Here is a 16,946-nt window from a genome sequence, read left to right on the forward strand (position 1 = left end):
TTTTGAAACTGAGTAGTAATTCTACAGTAATACCCAGCATGCTTTTATGTCAATGTCAGGAAAATGGTAATTTTAATTAGGTTTAAGTTTGTTAGAATTAATGTCAATTTGACGATGGCTGAGGAGCTCGATTTGCATGTATGCAAATGTATGTAATAAAACTATCTAATCTGCCCTGATCAACAAAAGATCCCTTTGTATCTCCAATATAAAAAGAAGGGCTTATGGTGGAGTGAAGTTTGAATGACTAAGGAGGAAGGTCTTGTGGGAAATTAAGCATTAATTGACATATATATATAAAGGTTCAATTGTCACGAGACTTGAATTAAATATTAAATGCTGAAAATAACCACGAGCAGCGCTGACAAGTAGTTTGGGCAATGTTGATGGAAATGAGCGAAGAAAAGATATCTTTTGGTTGTGAAGTCAGAAAAAAATAATTAAAATTCTGTGCTGGTTTCTCAAAGACATTATCTCGGGGAGGGTAGATGCAAGGATTAAGTCAAAACTGATGTGCGAGTTAAGATATTACCATTGCTTTTCACGGCCTGGGGAGTATTGCTGAACAAAGAGACCGGGGTACGAGTGCATAGTTCCTTGCAAGTGGAGTCGCAGGTAGACAGGATAATGAAGAAGGCATTTGATACACTTGCCTTTATTGGTCAGTGCATTGACTATAGGAATTGGGCGGTCATGTTGTGGCTGTACAGGATGCTAGTTAGGCCCCTTTTGGAGTATTACGTTCACTTCTGGTCTCCCTGCTATAGGAACGGTGTTATTAAACTTGAAAGGGGTACAGAAAAGATTGTCAGGGTCGGGGGATTTGGGCTGTAGGGAGAGGCTGAATAGGTTGGGGTTGCTTTCCCTAGAATCTCAGACGCTGTGGGGTGACCTTTATAGAGGCTTATAAAATGAGGGGCATGGATAAGATGAATAAGCAAGGTCTTTTTCCCAGATAGCAGAGTCCAAAACCAGAGGGCATAGGTTTAAGATGTGAGGGGAAAGATTTAAGAGGGACCTGAGAGGCAGCTTTTTCACACAGAGGGTGGTGCTTGTGTGGAACGAGCTGTTAGATGAAGTGGTGTGTAATGGTACAGTTACAGCATTTGAAGGACATTTGAACAGGTATATAGAGAGAAATGGTTTAGAGGGAAGTGGCCCAAATGCAGGCAAATGGGACCAGTTCAGTTTAGGAATCCAGCTTAGCATAGATGGGTTGGACTGAAGTGCCTGTGACTGACGGTGCCATCCTTCAGCTCGAGGAGGCCCAAAGTTGGGGTTTGGGCAAAATAACAACAGTAAAGGTAAAGTTGCTAGCATCCAACTCTCTCCTTAGCGAGAGATGGCAGGTGGTGGTTTAACAATGCCTCAGGCGAGGGGAGAGTCCTCCATGGTAATCTCAACCAGTGATGGGAAATGAACCCAACCCTGCATCGGAGACCGGCCATCCAGCCAAGTGAGCCAAAAGAGACCTATTTTGACAAAGTAGCCCATAAGGGGGCTGGTGGAGGAAGAATGGCCTGTTTCTTCACTGTAATTATGACACAAATTACTTCAAGTAAATGTATTAATTATTTCCCCATTTTCATTCTCTTTAGCACAGATTGGGTGGAGATAATTGAGCCTCGCACTCGGGAACACATGTATGTGAACCTGGTGACTGGTGAGTGTGGTTGGGATCCACCACAGCGCGTACATGTCCGCCAGTCGAGTGAGAACCAGTGGTGGGAGCTGTTTGACCAGAACAACAACAGGTTCTATTACTACAATGCTCTCACGAAACAGACCGTCTGGCACCGGCCGCAGAACTGTGACGTTGTCCCCCTGGCACGGCTCCAGGCCATGAAGAGGAATTCCCAGTCGGAGAGCTGGGGCCAGCAGCCTGGCGACAGTGTACGCTCCCGGAAGAATTCTAGCGGTGAGGTTTGCACTTTCCCCGCCCAGCTGCCGGGGATCCAGGACATGGAGAATGTGAATGAAGCTGTCAGGGGGATGCAGAATTCAGCAAGTCGCAAAGAATGTGCAAGGTAAGCCTGTAACAGCACAGCAACATTGTACATTCAGGTAACACCATTTAACATTGGGGACCCATCCAAGATTCTTCTTGACACAGATATATCAAACAGTACTTGAGACTTGAACCAGATTAAGAGATTTCTCTGAAAGAAATGTTTGCAGGAACATCTTAAAGGAGGAGAGGGAGGCGAAAGCGTTTAGGGACGGACCTGTGTGAGCCTCCAGGTCTGAAGGTGCATTGCCAGGGATGCACAACAGAGTAAAATTGGATGGGCTCAGAGATCCACAAGGGTTCAGATGCATAGTTCCTTGAAAGTAGAGTCACGGGTAGACAGGGTGGTCAAGAAGATAGTTAGCACACTAGCTTGGTCAGTGCATTGACTATAGGAGTTGGGATGTCATGTTGCAGCTGTACAGGACATTGAGGCCAATTTTAGAGTACAATGTCCTGTACAGCTGCAACATGACATCCCAACTCCTATAGTCAATGCACTGACCAAGCTAGTGTGCTAACTATCTTGACCACCCTGTCTACCCGTGACTCTACTTTCAAGGAACAATGCATCTGAGCCCATCTAATTTTACTCTGTTGTGCATCCCTGGCAATGCACCTGAGCCTGTACATTGCAGTTGGGTGTTGCTAGGGATACACAGAATCAAGTGGAGAAACTTTCACATTTCAGCTTTTAATGAGGATGCCTCAGGGTTGATGTTATAGCAGAACGTAAGATAACAAATACAGGCAACAATTAAACCCAGAACATCACGTCCAAGTTAACTGTATGTCTTAGATTTGGCAATGGGTCAGGTTATGGAGACAAAAGCCCTGGAACTGTTTTGTCAAGATTTGGATCCTTTGATGTAAAGACTCTGGAGATATTCCTAAGCTATGTATAACTTTTTCCAGTTGTGCAAATGTTGAGGCTGTTTTTCAACATACACTGAAATACCGATTTCCCACCCCAACATCAACTGGACCATCTGGCGGTATCCACTTGAAATTAGAGAACAATATTCAGAACTGTACCACATACCATTGATGAATATAATGCAAAACATGCCAATTGTTTACAAATGATTTATGAGAAACTGAATTAATGGCGCCGGTGTGTTACATATTCAAACCTTGTGTCTTTTGTTTAGAATAAGCTGGGAGCTTCGTGAACCTACATTAAGTCTCAAAATAAGGGGGGATCCAGATCTAGGACTGAGTTGAGGAAGAGCCTCTTCACCCAAAGGGTTGTGAATCTGTGAGATTCCCTGCCTGGTTAAGCAGTTGAGGCTACCTTGTTGAATGTTTTTAAGGCAAAGATAGATTTTTGAACAGTATAAGAATTAAGGGTTATGATGAGTGGATGGGTAAATGGAGCAGAGACCTTGAAAAGATCAGCCATGAACCTGTTGAATGGCAGAGCAGGCTTGAGGGGCTGGATGGCCTACTCCTGCTCCTATTTCTTATGTTTCTGATCGTACACCATTGGCTGAGGCATAGTCATGAAGAAAGCAATCAGTTAACTCGCTCATCCTTGTGGTATAAATTGTTGTGATTGTTTGAAATTTGACATTGTTGCATTTGTCCTGGAGTGCAAGGCCAAAACCTTTGTCAACATGTCTCCCTTCAGCGATATTCTGCTCTACTGGTTGATACTTGGATGAATAAGGATTATATAGGAGGAACTTGTCCTACTCAGTCCAGATAAAAGTTTGGAATCTGGCAAAGCGGGGAAGCTTGGTGATCAAATTGTGCTAATTGAAAAGTGAAAACTAACAGCTGTGCCATCATATCGTTGGATGAATTGACCACGTGGCTTAGTCCTGAGCTATATGAGAACTCAGCAAGGTCACATGTTTGACCTCCAGTACGTGTGGGTAATTAATCTTGAATGAAGTAGCAGTTGGAGCATAACAATATGCCTGAAGATCCCTGGGGTTGGGACGGGAAACGTCAGTTGTGGTTCCTGTTTCAGATTTCTAACCAATGTTTGTGAGAATCTGTTCCCGCTGCAATGCTGGCTGTCTGGAAGGAAAAGGTCGAGTTTACTGTCAGTGTTTCTTGTGCTCCATTTCCTGCCTGGTTCCAAGAATAGCCTTTGAGACGTAATATTGGAGAGCAGCAGCATCCCTGGAACAAGAAGGACTTGTACTTATAAACTTTAACATCATAAAGTGACGAAACAAGGCCGGAAAGGAAGGCAATGGTAGAAATCCAAGAAAAAAAAATTGTCTTTCGATTTGGTATTTAGGCATTGAAGCAGTGTGAAGAAACTTGGGAACATTTTCCTTGCATGGATAAAACAAGGGGGCATGTTTTTAAGGTGAGGGGAGAAAGGTTTACAAGGGACTTGAGGTGGCAACTTTCTCAAAACAGAGTGATTTGTATGAGGAATGAACTGCTCGAGGAAGTGGTAGATGAAGGTACAGCTACAACATTTAAAATACACTTGGGCAGGTGCATGGATAGGAAGGGGTTAGAGGGATATGAGCCAAATGCTGGCAAGTGGGACTAGTATAGTTTGGGAAACTTGGCCAGTATGGATGAGTTGAATTGAAGGGTCTGTTTCTGTGCTGTGTGACTCTATGAATCGATGTAGTGTTTTTTTGATAACACCCCTGTGGCGTTCTACATCTAAATGGAGCTATGTAAGTGCAAGTTGTTGTTGGCAGTAATTAAACAGTGACTCTTAGCAATGTTGCATAGATTAAGTTAGCCTATGCCTCAAATGTGGCTGAGAGCATGTTTGGAAAATGGAGTACTGGATAGAACTTGATATCTTTAAGAAAGGTCAACCTGTTTTTAAAATCTAAAAGAAAATTAAAGGAAAGTAATAATTATCATCAGCTTATGATTGGCTCACCCTGATTTCCCAAGTATCGCTGTACTGTTCTTGTCCGAGAAATTCACTGCAAAATATCACAAGGTATGCAAGATGCTCCTTGTCTTTTGTGCTTCAGGGATGACTTATTTGCTGGGACATGACCAGTGAATTCTCACAAACCCTTAAGTATGGTTTCCTCCTCTTTGCTGCTGCTGCAGCTTTCAGGGAATTTCAAACAAAACCCCTAATTTTTCAGCCAGAAGCACAGAGCATTGAATTCCTGATGGTGCCCGTCACCATCTGCTATCGGATGAGGTGGCTCACTGATGAGCGAGAGGCCTCAGTTTGCCTGAGACAAGGTGCCTCGTACGTGGTTCAGCAAGAACCTCCAGGAAATTGGATGCATCAACATGTGGGGACTAGTCCTTTCCTGCACATCTGAGGATTGGAAGAAGTTGCACTGATTAGAACAGAAAGAAGGAAAAGTTTGCCAATAACCACTTCACAACTGTTTGTGTGACAAATAAGGTTTCCTTTAAACATAAATAATGTTTGTTATGGGTTACGGTGCAGACCACATGGAAGAACAAAGACCAGGAGTGTTTTGTTCCAGCACCATAATAGCTCAGTAAGCTGGTGCGGCAGACTGAAGGCGACAGCTGTTTGATAACCAGAATACCTCACGTGAGCATTGTGTCCTGTAATTTATTTTTGCCATCTCCTCCTCCTCTTTGTCCCATGTGCTTTCGTGAGAGAGCTGACACGAATCATGCAACGCTTAGTCGATGTAAAGTAAGAGCTTGTGTGTTGTCGTTCCTGATGAGGCAGTTCCCAGACCATTGCAGCTGAGAACAACTTCTTTGAAGTTGGTGTGAGTGTGAGATGGCACCGATTGACTCAGTGGCTAGCACTGCGTCCACACGGTGCTAGGGACCCGGGTTTGATTCCACCCTCGGGTGACTGTGTCTGGGTGGAGTTCGCACATTCTCCCTGTGTCTGCGTGGGTTTCCTCCGGATACTCCGGTTTCCTCCCACAGTCCAAAGATGTGCCAGTTTGGGTGGATTGGTTGTGTTAAATTGCCCTGTAGTGTCCAGTGATGTGTTGCTGGATGTAGCCATGGGGATGTGGGATGACAGGGAGAGGGTGGGTCTGGCTGGGACGTTCTTTGGAGGGCCAGCGCTGTCTCGTTGGGCTGAATGACCTCTCACCACACTGTGGGGATTCTGAGATGTTGGGGATGGGATCAGATTGTGCCCTGGTTTGGGAAGGATGGTGAATCATGTGTAAGGTGGCAGATGAACACCTGCTGGCGGATAATAAACCCCTTCCCAATGTCAGCTGAGCTGAGTTGAGCGGGCCAGGCATCAGCTACCGGAGAACAATTCCACATCAAATGCTGTTTGCCTGCATTGAATTAAACTGGCCTAAATCTCGCATGCTTTCAAGAAGCTCCCCGTTGAATCTTGACGATTTCACTGTGGCTCAGCTATCTCACTGTGAGAGCAGAGTGAGTGAGTCAGTCACAGGGTGCAACTTTATCTTTGGAGATACCCTCCTTTTTGTTGAAACTTGATAATTGGACTCTTTTTTTCAGGAGTGGAATCTGATGTAGGAAATGACAAAGCCTGACTCACAGAAGTGTTGTAACAGGAGGAGGCCGTTCAGCCCATTGTGTCTGTTGCTATCGCAATGAGCATAGTGATTTAGTGTCATTCTTCTGCCATTTCCCCATACCCTTGCGTGTTTCCAATTTCTAAATAATCGTTCACCCCACTCCTGAATGCTTCACTTGAACCTGCCTCCATTATATTTCGAGGCAGTGCATTCCAGACCCTAACTACTTTGTGTGAGAAAGTGCTTTCTCACCTTACTTTTGCTACTTTAACAAATCACTTTAAATCTTCATCATCTTGTTCTTGATCTTGTTACAGGTGGGAACAGTTTCACCTTATCCACAGGGGAGGCAATGGCCTAGTGGTATTATCGCTGGACTGTTAATTCCGAGACCTGGATAACATTCTGGGGGCTTGGGTTCAAATCCTGCCACGGCAGATGCTGGAATTTGAGTTCACTTTAAAAAAATCTGGAATTAAGAATCTAATGATGACCATGAAGCCATTGTTGACTGTCAGGAAAAACCCATCTGGTTCACTAATGTCCTTTAGGGAGGGAAACTTCCATCCTTGCCTGGTCTGGCCTACATGTCACTCTAGACCCACAGCAATGTGGTTGATTCTGAACTGCCCTCTGGGAACCTCCTCCTCCCCTTAATGAATAAAAGGCAAAAAACACGATCCAGCCCCCTCAAGATTTTGAAAAATTCTACTAGATCTCCTCTCAGCTGCTTTGTCTCCAAGGAGAACCTCTTCCATCTGTCCTCAGTTCATCCCCGGAACCATTTTTGTTAATCTCCCGCACTCTCTCCAATTCATTTGCATCCTTCCTATCGTGTGACGCCCAGACCTACATAGTAATCCAGCTGAGATTGAACAAGTGTCTTGTATATAATAAAACACAGAACCGTGGCTGCTGGGAGTCTGAAATGAAAGCAGAAATTGCTGGAGAAGCCCTCCGGATCTGGCAGCACCTGTGGCGAGAAAGCAGAGTTAGCCATCCTTCAGAACGGTTTCCAAAGATTATAAAGCAGCACATAGTAATATGCATGAACTGGGAAATGTGTGCAATTAATAATTTCCCAGCGTTCCCATGAGATCAGCAAAATTATCACTTTTTTTCTGATTGACAAGTTATTTACGACAAAGCAATTCATACCAGGTTTGTTCAGTAATGGTAAAGATAACTATTTATTTTAACACACTTAGCTTTAACAAGGCAAGTGAAAAAGGATTTCTAAATTTATGCAACTTAAACTATATCCCCTTAAGCCACCAAACATGTCCATTCTCATCATGATTGAGCGTGTTTAAAAGACAAGTGATTTAACACCCAACTATCAAACAAATAGAGACAAGGTGAACAGAAGTCCTGCAATCAGGAACACTGTGGGCAGCTCAGCAACAGGACCCCAGGCAAGGCATGTTCATACTGCATAGAGGCAGTGTTGGTTTATATTGCAGAAAATAGGAAGTGGGGTGGGGTAGTGAGTAAATGGTAGGATAAATTATAGAGCCGGAAGAGAGAGAAGAGCAAAATCAAAGATGCTGGAAAAACTCAGCAAGTCTGGCAGCATCTGTGGAGGAGAAAAAAGAGTTAATGTTTTGGGTCCAGTGACCCTTCCTCAGAACTGATGGTGGCTGGGAAATTGTCAGTTTATATGCAGAAAATAGGGTGGTGGGTGGGGTAGGGAGTAAATGATAAGATAGAGCCCAAAGAGAGAGAAAGACAGTTGGACAGACGAAGGAGTTGCTAACAAGTTCTGAGGAAGGGTCTCCAGACCCGAAACGTTAGCTCTTTTTTTTTCTCCTCCACAGATGCTGCCAGACCCGCTGAGCTTTTCCTGCAACTTTGTTTTTGTTCCTGATTTACAGCATCCACAGTTCTTTTGGTTCTTGGAGAGAAGAGTAGTTGGATGGACAAAGGAGCTGATAACAATCTGGCTAGGAGGATGAATAGCAGTTAATAGGGACTGTTCGTGACTAACAGTGGGTGGTATGTAGTGGTAGGCTATGTGGTAACAAGGTCTGGTGTGTGGGGTAGGGGACTAGGACATGGGAGAGTTTAGGCCATAAAATTATTGAACTTCGTATGGAGACCAGTGGGCTGCAGGGTCCCCAAGCGGAAAATGAGATGTTGTTCTTCCAGAGATAACGCAGTGTGGAGCTGGAGGAACACAGCAGGCCAGGCAGCAGAAGAGGAGCAGGAAAGATGATGTTTCGAGTCGGGACCCAATGATTTCTGAAGAAGGGTCCCATCCCGAAACATCAGCTTTCCAGCTCCTGTGATGCTGCCTGGCCTGCTGTGCTCCTCCAGCTCCACACTGTGTTATCTCTGACGCCAGCATCGACAATTCTTACTATCTCTGTTGTTCTTCCAGCTTGTGTTGAGCTTTGCTGGCACACTGCAGTAAGCCTTAGATAGAGATGTTGGCCAGGAAACAGGGTAGTTTATTAAAGTGGCAGGCAACAAGTAGCACTGTGTCTTTTTTGTGAGCAGAACGTAGATGTTCTGTGAAGCAGTCACCCAGTCTATGCTTTGTTTCCCCAATGTAGAGGAGACCACATTGTGAGCAGCGAATGCAGTACATTTGATTGTGAGAAATGCAGGTGAAGTGTTGCATCTTTGCTGGTTACAGAGGAACAAGGGCTGTGGAGGAGTGTTGGGGGCCAAAGGAAGAGTGGACCAGGGTGCCCCGGAGGGAACGGTCCCTGCGGAAGATGGACAAGGGAGTGGAGGGTAATGTGTGCCTGGTGGTGGCATCTCATTGGAGGTGGTAGAAATGGCATCTGATGATCTTCTGGATGTGGATGCTGGTGGGATGATAGGTTTTCTGGGTTACCTTCAGTTCTGAGGAAGGGTCACTGGACCTGAAACATTAACTCTGATCTTTTCCTCACCGATGCTGCTAGACCTGCCGAACTTTTCCAGCAACTTCTGTTTATGTTCCTCCTGCATCTGAGAGTTTGCAGCCCCACGATAGCTCAGCTACAAATGGGACAATGTCAAGAGACTATAACTCTCCAGGGGGACGATCATAAAGTATGTGTTCCAGCACAGGGGGACCTGAGTGTATGGGTGCAATGGGCACCCAACAGCAAGGGAATTGAAGGTTCCTGCAACTCGCAACTTCAGTGCAGCTGGTATCTTCTGTCTTATCTTCGTGTTATGCTATCTTATCTTATCTATCTGGTATCTTATTGGTCTGTCAGTCATGTGTGACACCTCAATAGCAACTTCTCGCCCCCTGATCAAGGAGGTGATAAATGAATAGCACAAGAGGGCTGAAGGCCTTGTCAAGATTCAGGATAGCAGGAAACATTGATGGCACTTTTACATAGATGGAGATTTCTTCAAAAGGTATCCGTTTTGTGAGATACTCCTGCCTCCGGCAATGGCAGTCCCTTTGATGTCAGTGCAGGGACTGATCCTTTTGAGCGTTGGCTGTTGATCTCCAAAGTGCACACAGAACTGCCGGGGGTCACCGGCCAGGGGGTTGATGAGTTGGAGAATTTTCACACACCCTCCAAAATCAGCTGCTATCAGTGACATGCCTGGGCACTATTTTGCGCCACAGGTACACTGTCAGTCAACAGAGACGGCTCCTGCACCCCGGCCTTTCTGTAAACCAACTGCAATGTGTGAGGTTGACGTTGGCACTCACTCAGGGCAGTTGTAGGCTGTGGGAAAACCTGTCTGCCTGGTGGGGGCGGAGTAGCTTGGCTTTCTTAGTTCCAAGGCAGGACTCCATCTACTGAAGAGACAACGATTGATGGCCTTGAGTATGACTGAGAGCGGCACACTGTGGCAGTAACTGCCGAGTGGATTCACCAGCTTGGCAATGCCCTGCCTTGTGTTGGATTGGGACCTGACGTTCGGAGCGGTGGCCGTGCTGTGGTTGTGCTGAATAGCTGTGTCAGCCACTTGTGACCTGAGACTGTTTGTTTGTTTAGGAATGCATCCCGTTGACTCTTGCTGATTTGCCTGGGTGCTGTCGGACGGCTATCAAGGGCCTGAGAAAGATGTCTGTCTACTCTGAGACTGTGTATCAGTGTCGCTCTGACAGTCTCTTTTCTCTAACTTGTTGCTGGTATCTTTGAGTTCATTAGTAGCTGTTGGTGATGATTCTGGTGTTGTCGATACTTGGCTACTCCCCAGTAAGGTGGATTTTTCATGCTTTTCAGTTAGATGCCTTCAAAGAATCTTCTCCCTTATTTTCCAATCTGAGTTTGGCCTCACTCCTTGCTCCTTCCAGGCCCAACTGCAGTTGTCCAGCCTTTCACAAACACTGGCCTCTAACTCTTGTTAACTACTATAGTAAAATTTATTATCTGCTGTTGTGGAATGCAACGATCATAATTGATTTATTAACTTCAGTAAATAATGTCATGCTTATGAATTGACAAAATATTGCGCAGAATACACTTTAGCAGCCCAGTGTGGGCTTGTAAACATGTCTGAGCCATAGAGAGAAAAATGCTCCGTTTTCTTTTGCTTGTTCCATGTCCGCTCGGCCCCTCCACGAGGTCATTTGTGGTCAGGATTGCTCAGTCAGTGAGTTTGCATTGAGACTGAAGGACATGGTGGTGTTGTGTAACCAGGTGGCAGCCTTTTTCATTGTTCATGCCTGAGAATAATTTGTGGATTGGAACAGATTTCCTCTGCAGCCGAGGATGCTGTTATCTCAGAATCCCTACAGTGCAGATAAAGGCTGTTCGGCCCATCGAGTCTGCACCAACCCTCCAAACAGCATCCCACCCTATCCATGTAGCCCCACTATCCGAATGAGACAGGCATTCATTCTGTGTGGAAAATTGTTTAAGGTAAAAGTGATCCACTTATTGTGCTGTTTCACCTTCAAAACACAGCGCAGGTATAAATAGCGGATAACCAGTCATGAACTGACAGGAGTTTCGGAGATGAATTTCCTTTATCCCACCCTGCACAAGAGCCCTCTGGTTAGTAGACTGTGTACTGCTGGGTGGTCTGATTGTGATAATAACCTACAAGCATCATACCAGATTCCAGTTGTTACCTTTGTTTCTGTCTGCGTGGACACTGCCAACTCGCTGAGTTTCTCCAGCACTTTTGTTTTACTTTGGGTCTGAGAGAAAGCTGATAGCGGTCAGTCCTGTTACGCTGTGGTTTGTTTTCATCCTTGTGTGGCCATGAGGCTGAACTTCATACTGGTTCCTCTTTTATCTGCTGTCGAGGATCAACTGAACAGTGTGAAAAACAGCCTTGTCATGACCTGCCCTGGCCCCCTTCCTACCTACCCGCTCACTCCTCTTTTACCATCCTGTCATCAGCACAACTACCATCTTTCCCCAGCTGTTCCTAGTTCTGAAGAAGGGCAGCTGGATTTGAGATGTTAGCTCTGTTTTCTTCTCTGCAGGTCCTGCCAAGATTCTCCAGCAATTTCTGTTTCTGTTTGCCTCAGATTACAATGGAATGATGGAATCCCTACAGTGTGGAAACAGGCCATTCCATCTATCAAGTCCACACCGAGCTCTCCAATTATCTCCAGCCTACGCAGTTCGTTCTTTTACTGCATGACCTAATGCCGTGGCTTTCATCAATAAAGATAGTTGAGAAGGCATTTGCCACGCTTGCCTTTATTGGTCAGAGCATTGAGTACAGGAGGTGCAAGGTCATGCTGGTGCTGTATCGGACATTGGTGGGTCTCTTTTGGAATGCAGGTGTAATTCCGGTCTCCCTGCTATAGGAAGGGTGATGTGAAAGTTGAAAGGGCTCAGAAACGATTGACAAGAATGTTCCCAGGGTTGGAGGGTTTGTGGTATGCTGAGAGGCTGAATAGACTAGGGCTATTTTCCCTGCAATGTCGAAGGCTGAGGGGTGACTGCATAGAGGTGTATAAAATAATGAGGGGCTTGGATAGAGCAGATAAGCAATGTCCTTTCCCCAGGATTGGTTGAGTCCAAAACTAGACAGCATAGGTTTAAGGTGACAAGGGCAAGATTTAAAGGAGAACGTAAAGGACAACATTTTCACGCAGAGGGTGATGTGTGAATGGAATGCGCTGCCAGAGGAAGTGGTGGAGGCTGGTACAATTACAACATTTAAAAGGCATCTGGATGGGTATATGAATAGGAAGGGTTTACAGGGATATAGGCCCAATGCTGGCAAATGGGACTAGATTAATCTGGGATCTAGTTGGCATGGACAGGTTGGACCAAAGAGTCTGTTTCTGTGCTGTATGACTCTTTGACTCGATGACATGTGTTTGCACTCATAATCGAAGGGAAAGGCAGAGTTGATGGACCAAATGGCCTAATTCTACTCCTGTACCTCATGGTCACTCCCTATCCATGAGGGCTCTTGCAGTGAGCCTGGAGGTCCAGGTTCAAATCCCACCTGGTCCAGAGAGGTAAAGTAACATCTCTTGAACGGGTTGATTAGATAAATCATTGACACTTCCTCCTGGAGCAGTTTTGTGCTCTACCAATTAAAATGGTGTCTTCCTTTCTTTTATCAGAAAGTAGTTTATCTTTCCAATGCACCTGTAGCCATTTCCCCCAGCTTTGCAATGCTAATGTGTATTTGCAATTTTTTTTATTGAAAATACTTTTGGATGAAACAGAAAATTTTAACACTAGATTTTGACTCATAGAAACGGGGAGAAGTTGCAGACTATTTCACAGAAAGTTGAGTTCCATTAAAGCATAGGAATCAGGAGTAGGGGCTTAGGCAGCCCATTTAACAGATTCCATCTGCCAAGTAAATATGGCTGAGCTTCCAACACTCCTCCACCTTCCCCAAATCCCATCATTCCACCGGAGCACAAAAACCTAGTAACTTAGTCTTGAATTTATTCAGTGACTATCTAATCCTTTACCCTGAAACTCCGGAAAGAAATTCCTTCATCCAGAGATACCGCAGAAGGCAGTTGAAGCGAAAACATTGAACATTTTTAAGAAGGAGTTGGATATAGTTCTTAGGCCTAAAGGGATCAAAGGGAATGGACAGAAAGAATGGGAACTGGGGAGTGACATGGATAATCAGTCTTGATCATACTGAAGGATAGGTCAACTCGAAGGGCTGCGTGGCCTAGTCCTGCTCCTGTTTTCTTTACTTCTAGAACCCCTAGCACCATGCTGTTCAGCCAGGGGAAACATGCTGTCAGCATCTACCCTGCCAAACACTTAACTTTTCTTAATGTTTCAATGTGACCACCTTATTCTCTCCAGGATCATTGGCCCAGTCTCCTCAATTGTACCTCAGAAACTCCCTGCGTTGAGAAATCAGTCTGGTGAGCCTCTGCACTTGAGACAAGTCCTTTCTTAGCCAACTGCAGGGCTGCTGGTATTCTGTGTGTTGGGGCTTTGATTTTCCAACACACTGGGGCCAATGGTAATTGTTAGTCTTAAAAGGCAAATCTATTTTTACAACTTCCTTCGTATGCCCACACCTGTTATATATGATATTTATTCAACAGGTGTGGGTCTGACGTGAACCAGTGCAGCTGTGGTACGTGAGAGTTATTGGATTTGCGTGCAGAAATGTCAGTGGGGAGTTGTATTTCCCTCACAAATAACAACATTACCAAGAACCTGCAGGGTGTTTTGTTTTGTAGAACAACCGCAGGTTTCTATTCTGATCAATTTGACAGTTTGAAGTGGACAGCATGGTGGTCAACTGGTTAGCACTGCTACCTCACAGCACCAGGGACCCAGGTTCGATTCCACCTTAGGATGACTTATGTGGAATCTGCACATTCTCCCAGTGTCTGTGTGGGTTTCCTCCGGGTACTCCGGTTTCCTCCCACAGTCCAAAGATGTGCAGGTTCGGTGGATTGGCCATGCTAAATTACCCATAGTGCCCAGGGATGTGCAGGTTCGGTGGATTGGCCATGCTAAATTACCCATAGTGCCCAGGGATGTGCAGGTGAGGGTGGACTGGCCATGTAAATTGTCCCATATTGTTTAGGAATGTGCAGACTGGGTGGTTGTAGCCACGTGGCACACAGGGTTACAGGAATAGGGGGGCTGGGTCTGACGGGATGCTGTCCAGAGGGCTGGTGCAGACTTAACGGGCTGAATGGCCTCTTTCTGCACTGCAAGGATTCTATGGATCATACCCGCATTTACAGTCAGCACTTATAAATAGAGCCATACTGGTGTCGTCATGGAGATTGTTTAGTACATTTGTCTTGACTTATTTTGGGTAAAACAACATGTTAACCAGTGCTCTGGGTGGTGTATTTGCCTCACCTTGAATAGATTTTACTGCTCCTTACATCCCTGTCCACTACTCTCATGTAATAATCACACAGTGCTTTTTGTTTTTAACCCCCGAGACAACCAACCACACAGAGATAAAATCCAAGAGTTTTGCTGCTGGTGTTGTTTTTTTTTGTGCTGTTTTTGTTTTTGAACTGAATACTGATGGTTTCCCATGGCAACTGTGGCACCGGAATGCGAATGGAGGTGCTGCAGTCATGCAGCCGCAGTAATTGTGAAAGCTTTCACCCTTGTCCGAGTCAAAGTTTGCCTTCCGACCTCCTCTCCGAATCTCCGGATTTCCCATCGTGCCTTTCCACCAGTAAATCAAACTGTGGAGTAATGTGGTTGCTGTTGTAATCTGGGCAGCCAGTTTGTCGGCAGCAACGCCCCACAAACAGCAGTGTCACAATGTCCACATCGTCATTTTTGTTTTAGCTACGTCAGATGAATATTGACCAGGGATTAAGTCCCCCTTGCAATAGAACTAGATCGACCGTTGCTGGGGAGTCATGCGTGTTATTCCTGGTGATTGAACAGAAACGCTGTAATTTTGTTTGAAGCAGAAACTTACCTCAGAAGCTGAACATATTTTGGAGTGGGATTTGCCAGGGTCGATGCGGAAAGGCTGTTTTCTCTTTGTGGGGGAGTCTAGCGCCAGTCATCATCATCTCGGAGTTAGGGAATGCGCATTTGAGTAGACATGAGGAGAAACCTTTTTCTCTGAGGGTAGTGAATCTGTGGAATTCTTCTCTGCAGCGTGCTGTGGAGCTGGGGATATAAAGTATATTGAAGAATGAGAGAGACATTTTTTAATCAGTGAGGGGATCGAGGGTAATTGGGAATAGGCAGGAAAGTGGAGTTGAGGATTTATCAGGTGAGCCATAACCTTGTTGAATGGCAGAGCAGACTTTGTGGGCTGAATGGCCTCCTTCTGTTTCCACACCTTAGGTTCTTACGGGATATTCTACGTTTACCTGAGAGATAAGCCCTAGGTTTAGTGGTGTATCTGCAAGCTGGAACCACTGACAGTACAGCAGCCCCTCGGTACTCCACTGGAGTGTTAGCCTGGATTTTCTGTTTGAGTATTTGGAGCAAGTCTTGTCTTCTGGCTCGGAGGCAAGTGTGGTGCCCACTAAGCAATCCCTGAGTACCAGTACGAAGAAAAAAGCCGTCTTGTGTATCTTGGAGTCACAGAAATGTACAGCATGGAAACAGACTTTTTGGTCCAACCCGTCCATGCCGACCAGATATCCAAAATTAATCTAGTCCCATTTGCCACCTCTAAACCCTTCGTATTCATGTACCTATCCAGTTGCCTTTTAAATGTTGTAATTGTACCAGCCTCTACCACTTCCTCGGCCACCAGTTTCAACACAAGCACCACCTTCAGCGTGAAAATGTTGCCCCTTAGGTCCCTTTTTTTGTGTCTTTCTCCTCTCACTTTTAAACCTATGCCCCCTAGTTTTGGAGTCCCCCACCCAACAGACAAAACCATGTCTATTTACCCTATCCATTGTCCTCATGATTTTATGAACCTCTTTAATGACGCTCCAGGGAAAATAGTCCCAGCCGATTCAGCCTGCCCCCAGAGCTCAAACTGTCTTGTGCCAGCCCTTTGTCTAGTTCATCTCCAAGCTCAGTCTCCTTTACTGCAATCTCCTTCAACTAAATATTGCATCATTTCTTCACTGAGCTAAGCAACTTAATGTTCACTCTGTCCCAAAAATCTTCATTTATCTAGTGCCTAGACTATTAGCCTCCCCTCATTTTAGCATTAGAGAGATCCAATTCAGATTGCTCATGCCTTAAGCGTCTGTTCCTATTCGCATGCTCAGTCACTTCAGATTTCTCAACCAGACAGTTTGCAGTTTGTTTCTCCTCCCCAGCGCGTTACACTTGAAACCTCATTCACTTCTTGCCCTCCAGTCTGTCAATTATAAAGCCTGGCCCTTTGTCTTAAATCCCAGCACCAGCTTGCTGATCTTTTCTTGCTGTCAGGTTCCAGATGCATCCTCTGTTTCTCAAACTTGGTTTGTTTCTGACAGCTGAACATTCGGAGACCAATCTCTAAGTCTATGCCTCTTGGCCTCTGAAATTTTCTCCCATCATGACTTTGCCATGTCCCCTCTATCACTGTCTTTAACAACATCCTAAAAGTCCAAGCTCAGGAGTAAGGTTATGAGTCAAGATTGCACAAATTAGGCCTGCTTTCTCTAGAATTCAGAAGGTTAAGGAATGATCTGATTAAAGTCTTTG

General features: G+C 45.2%; 1 protein-coding gene across 2 annotated transcripts in view; it reads left to right on the forward strand.

Annotated features, from left to right (window-relative positions):
- Positions 1-16,946, forward strand: part of arhgap46b (Rho GTPase activating protein 46b) — a 185,404-nt gene that overhangs the window by 74,037 nt on the left and 94,421 nt on the right. Inside the window, exon 2 of one of the 2 annotated variants that reach the window (XM_048550065.2) lies at positions 1,599-2,027. In XM_048550065.2, the coding sequence (XP_048406022.1) occupies positions 1,599-2,027 (429 nt within the window). The remainder of the gene's footprint in view (positions 1-1,598; positions 2,028-16,946) is intronic. The other variant, XM_059652739.1, reaches the window with a different exon arrangement.

This window comes from Stegostoma tigrinum, chromosome 19, assembly GCF_030684315.1.
Source record: "Stegostoma tigrinum isolate sSteTig4 chromosome 19, sSteTig4.hap1, whole genome shotgun sequence".
Classification (NCBI taxonomy): Eukaryota; Metazoa; Chordata; class Chondrichthyes; order Orectolobiformes; family Stegostomatidae; genus Stegostoma; species Stegostoma tigrinum.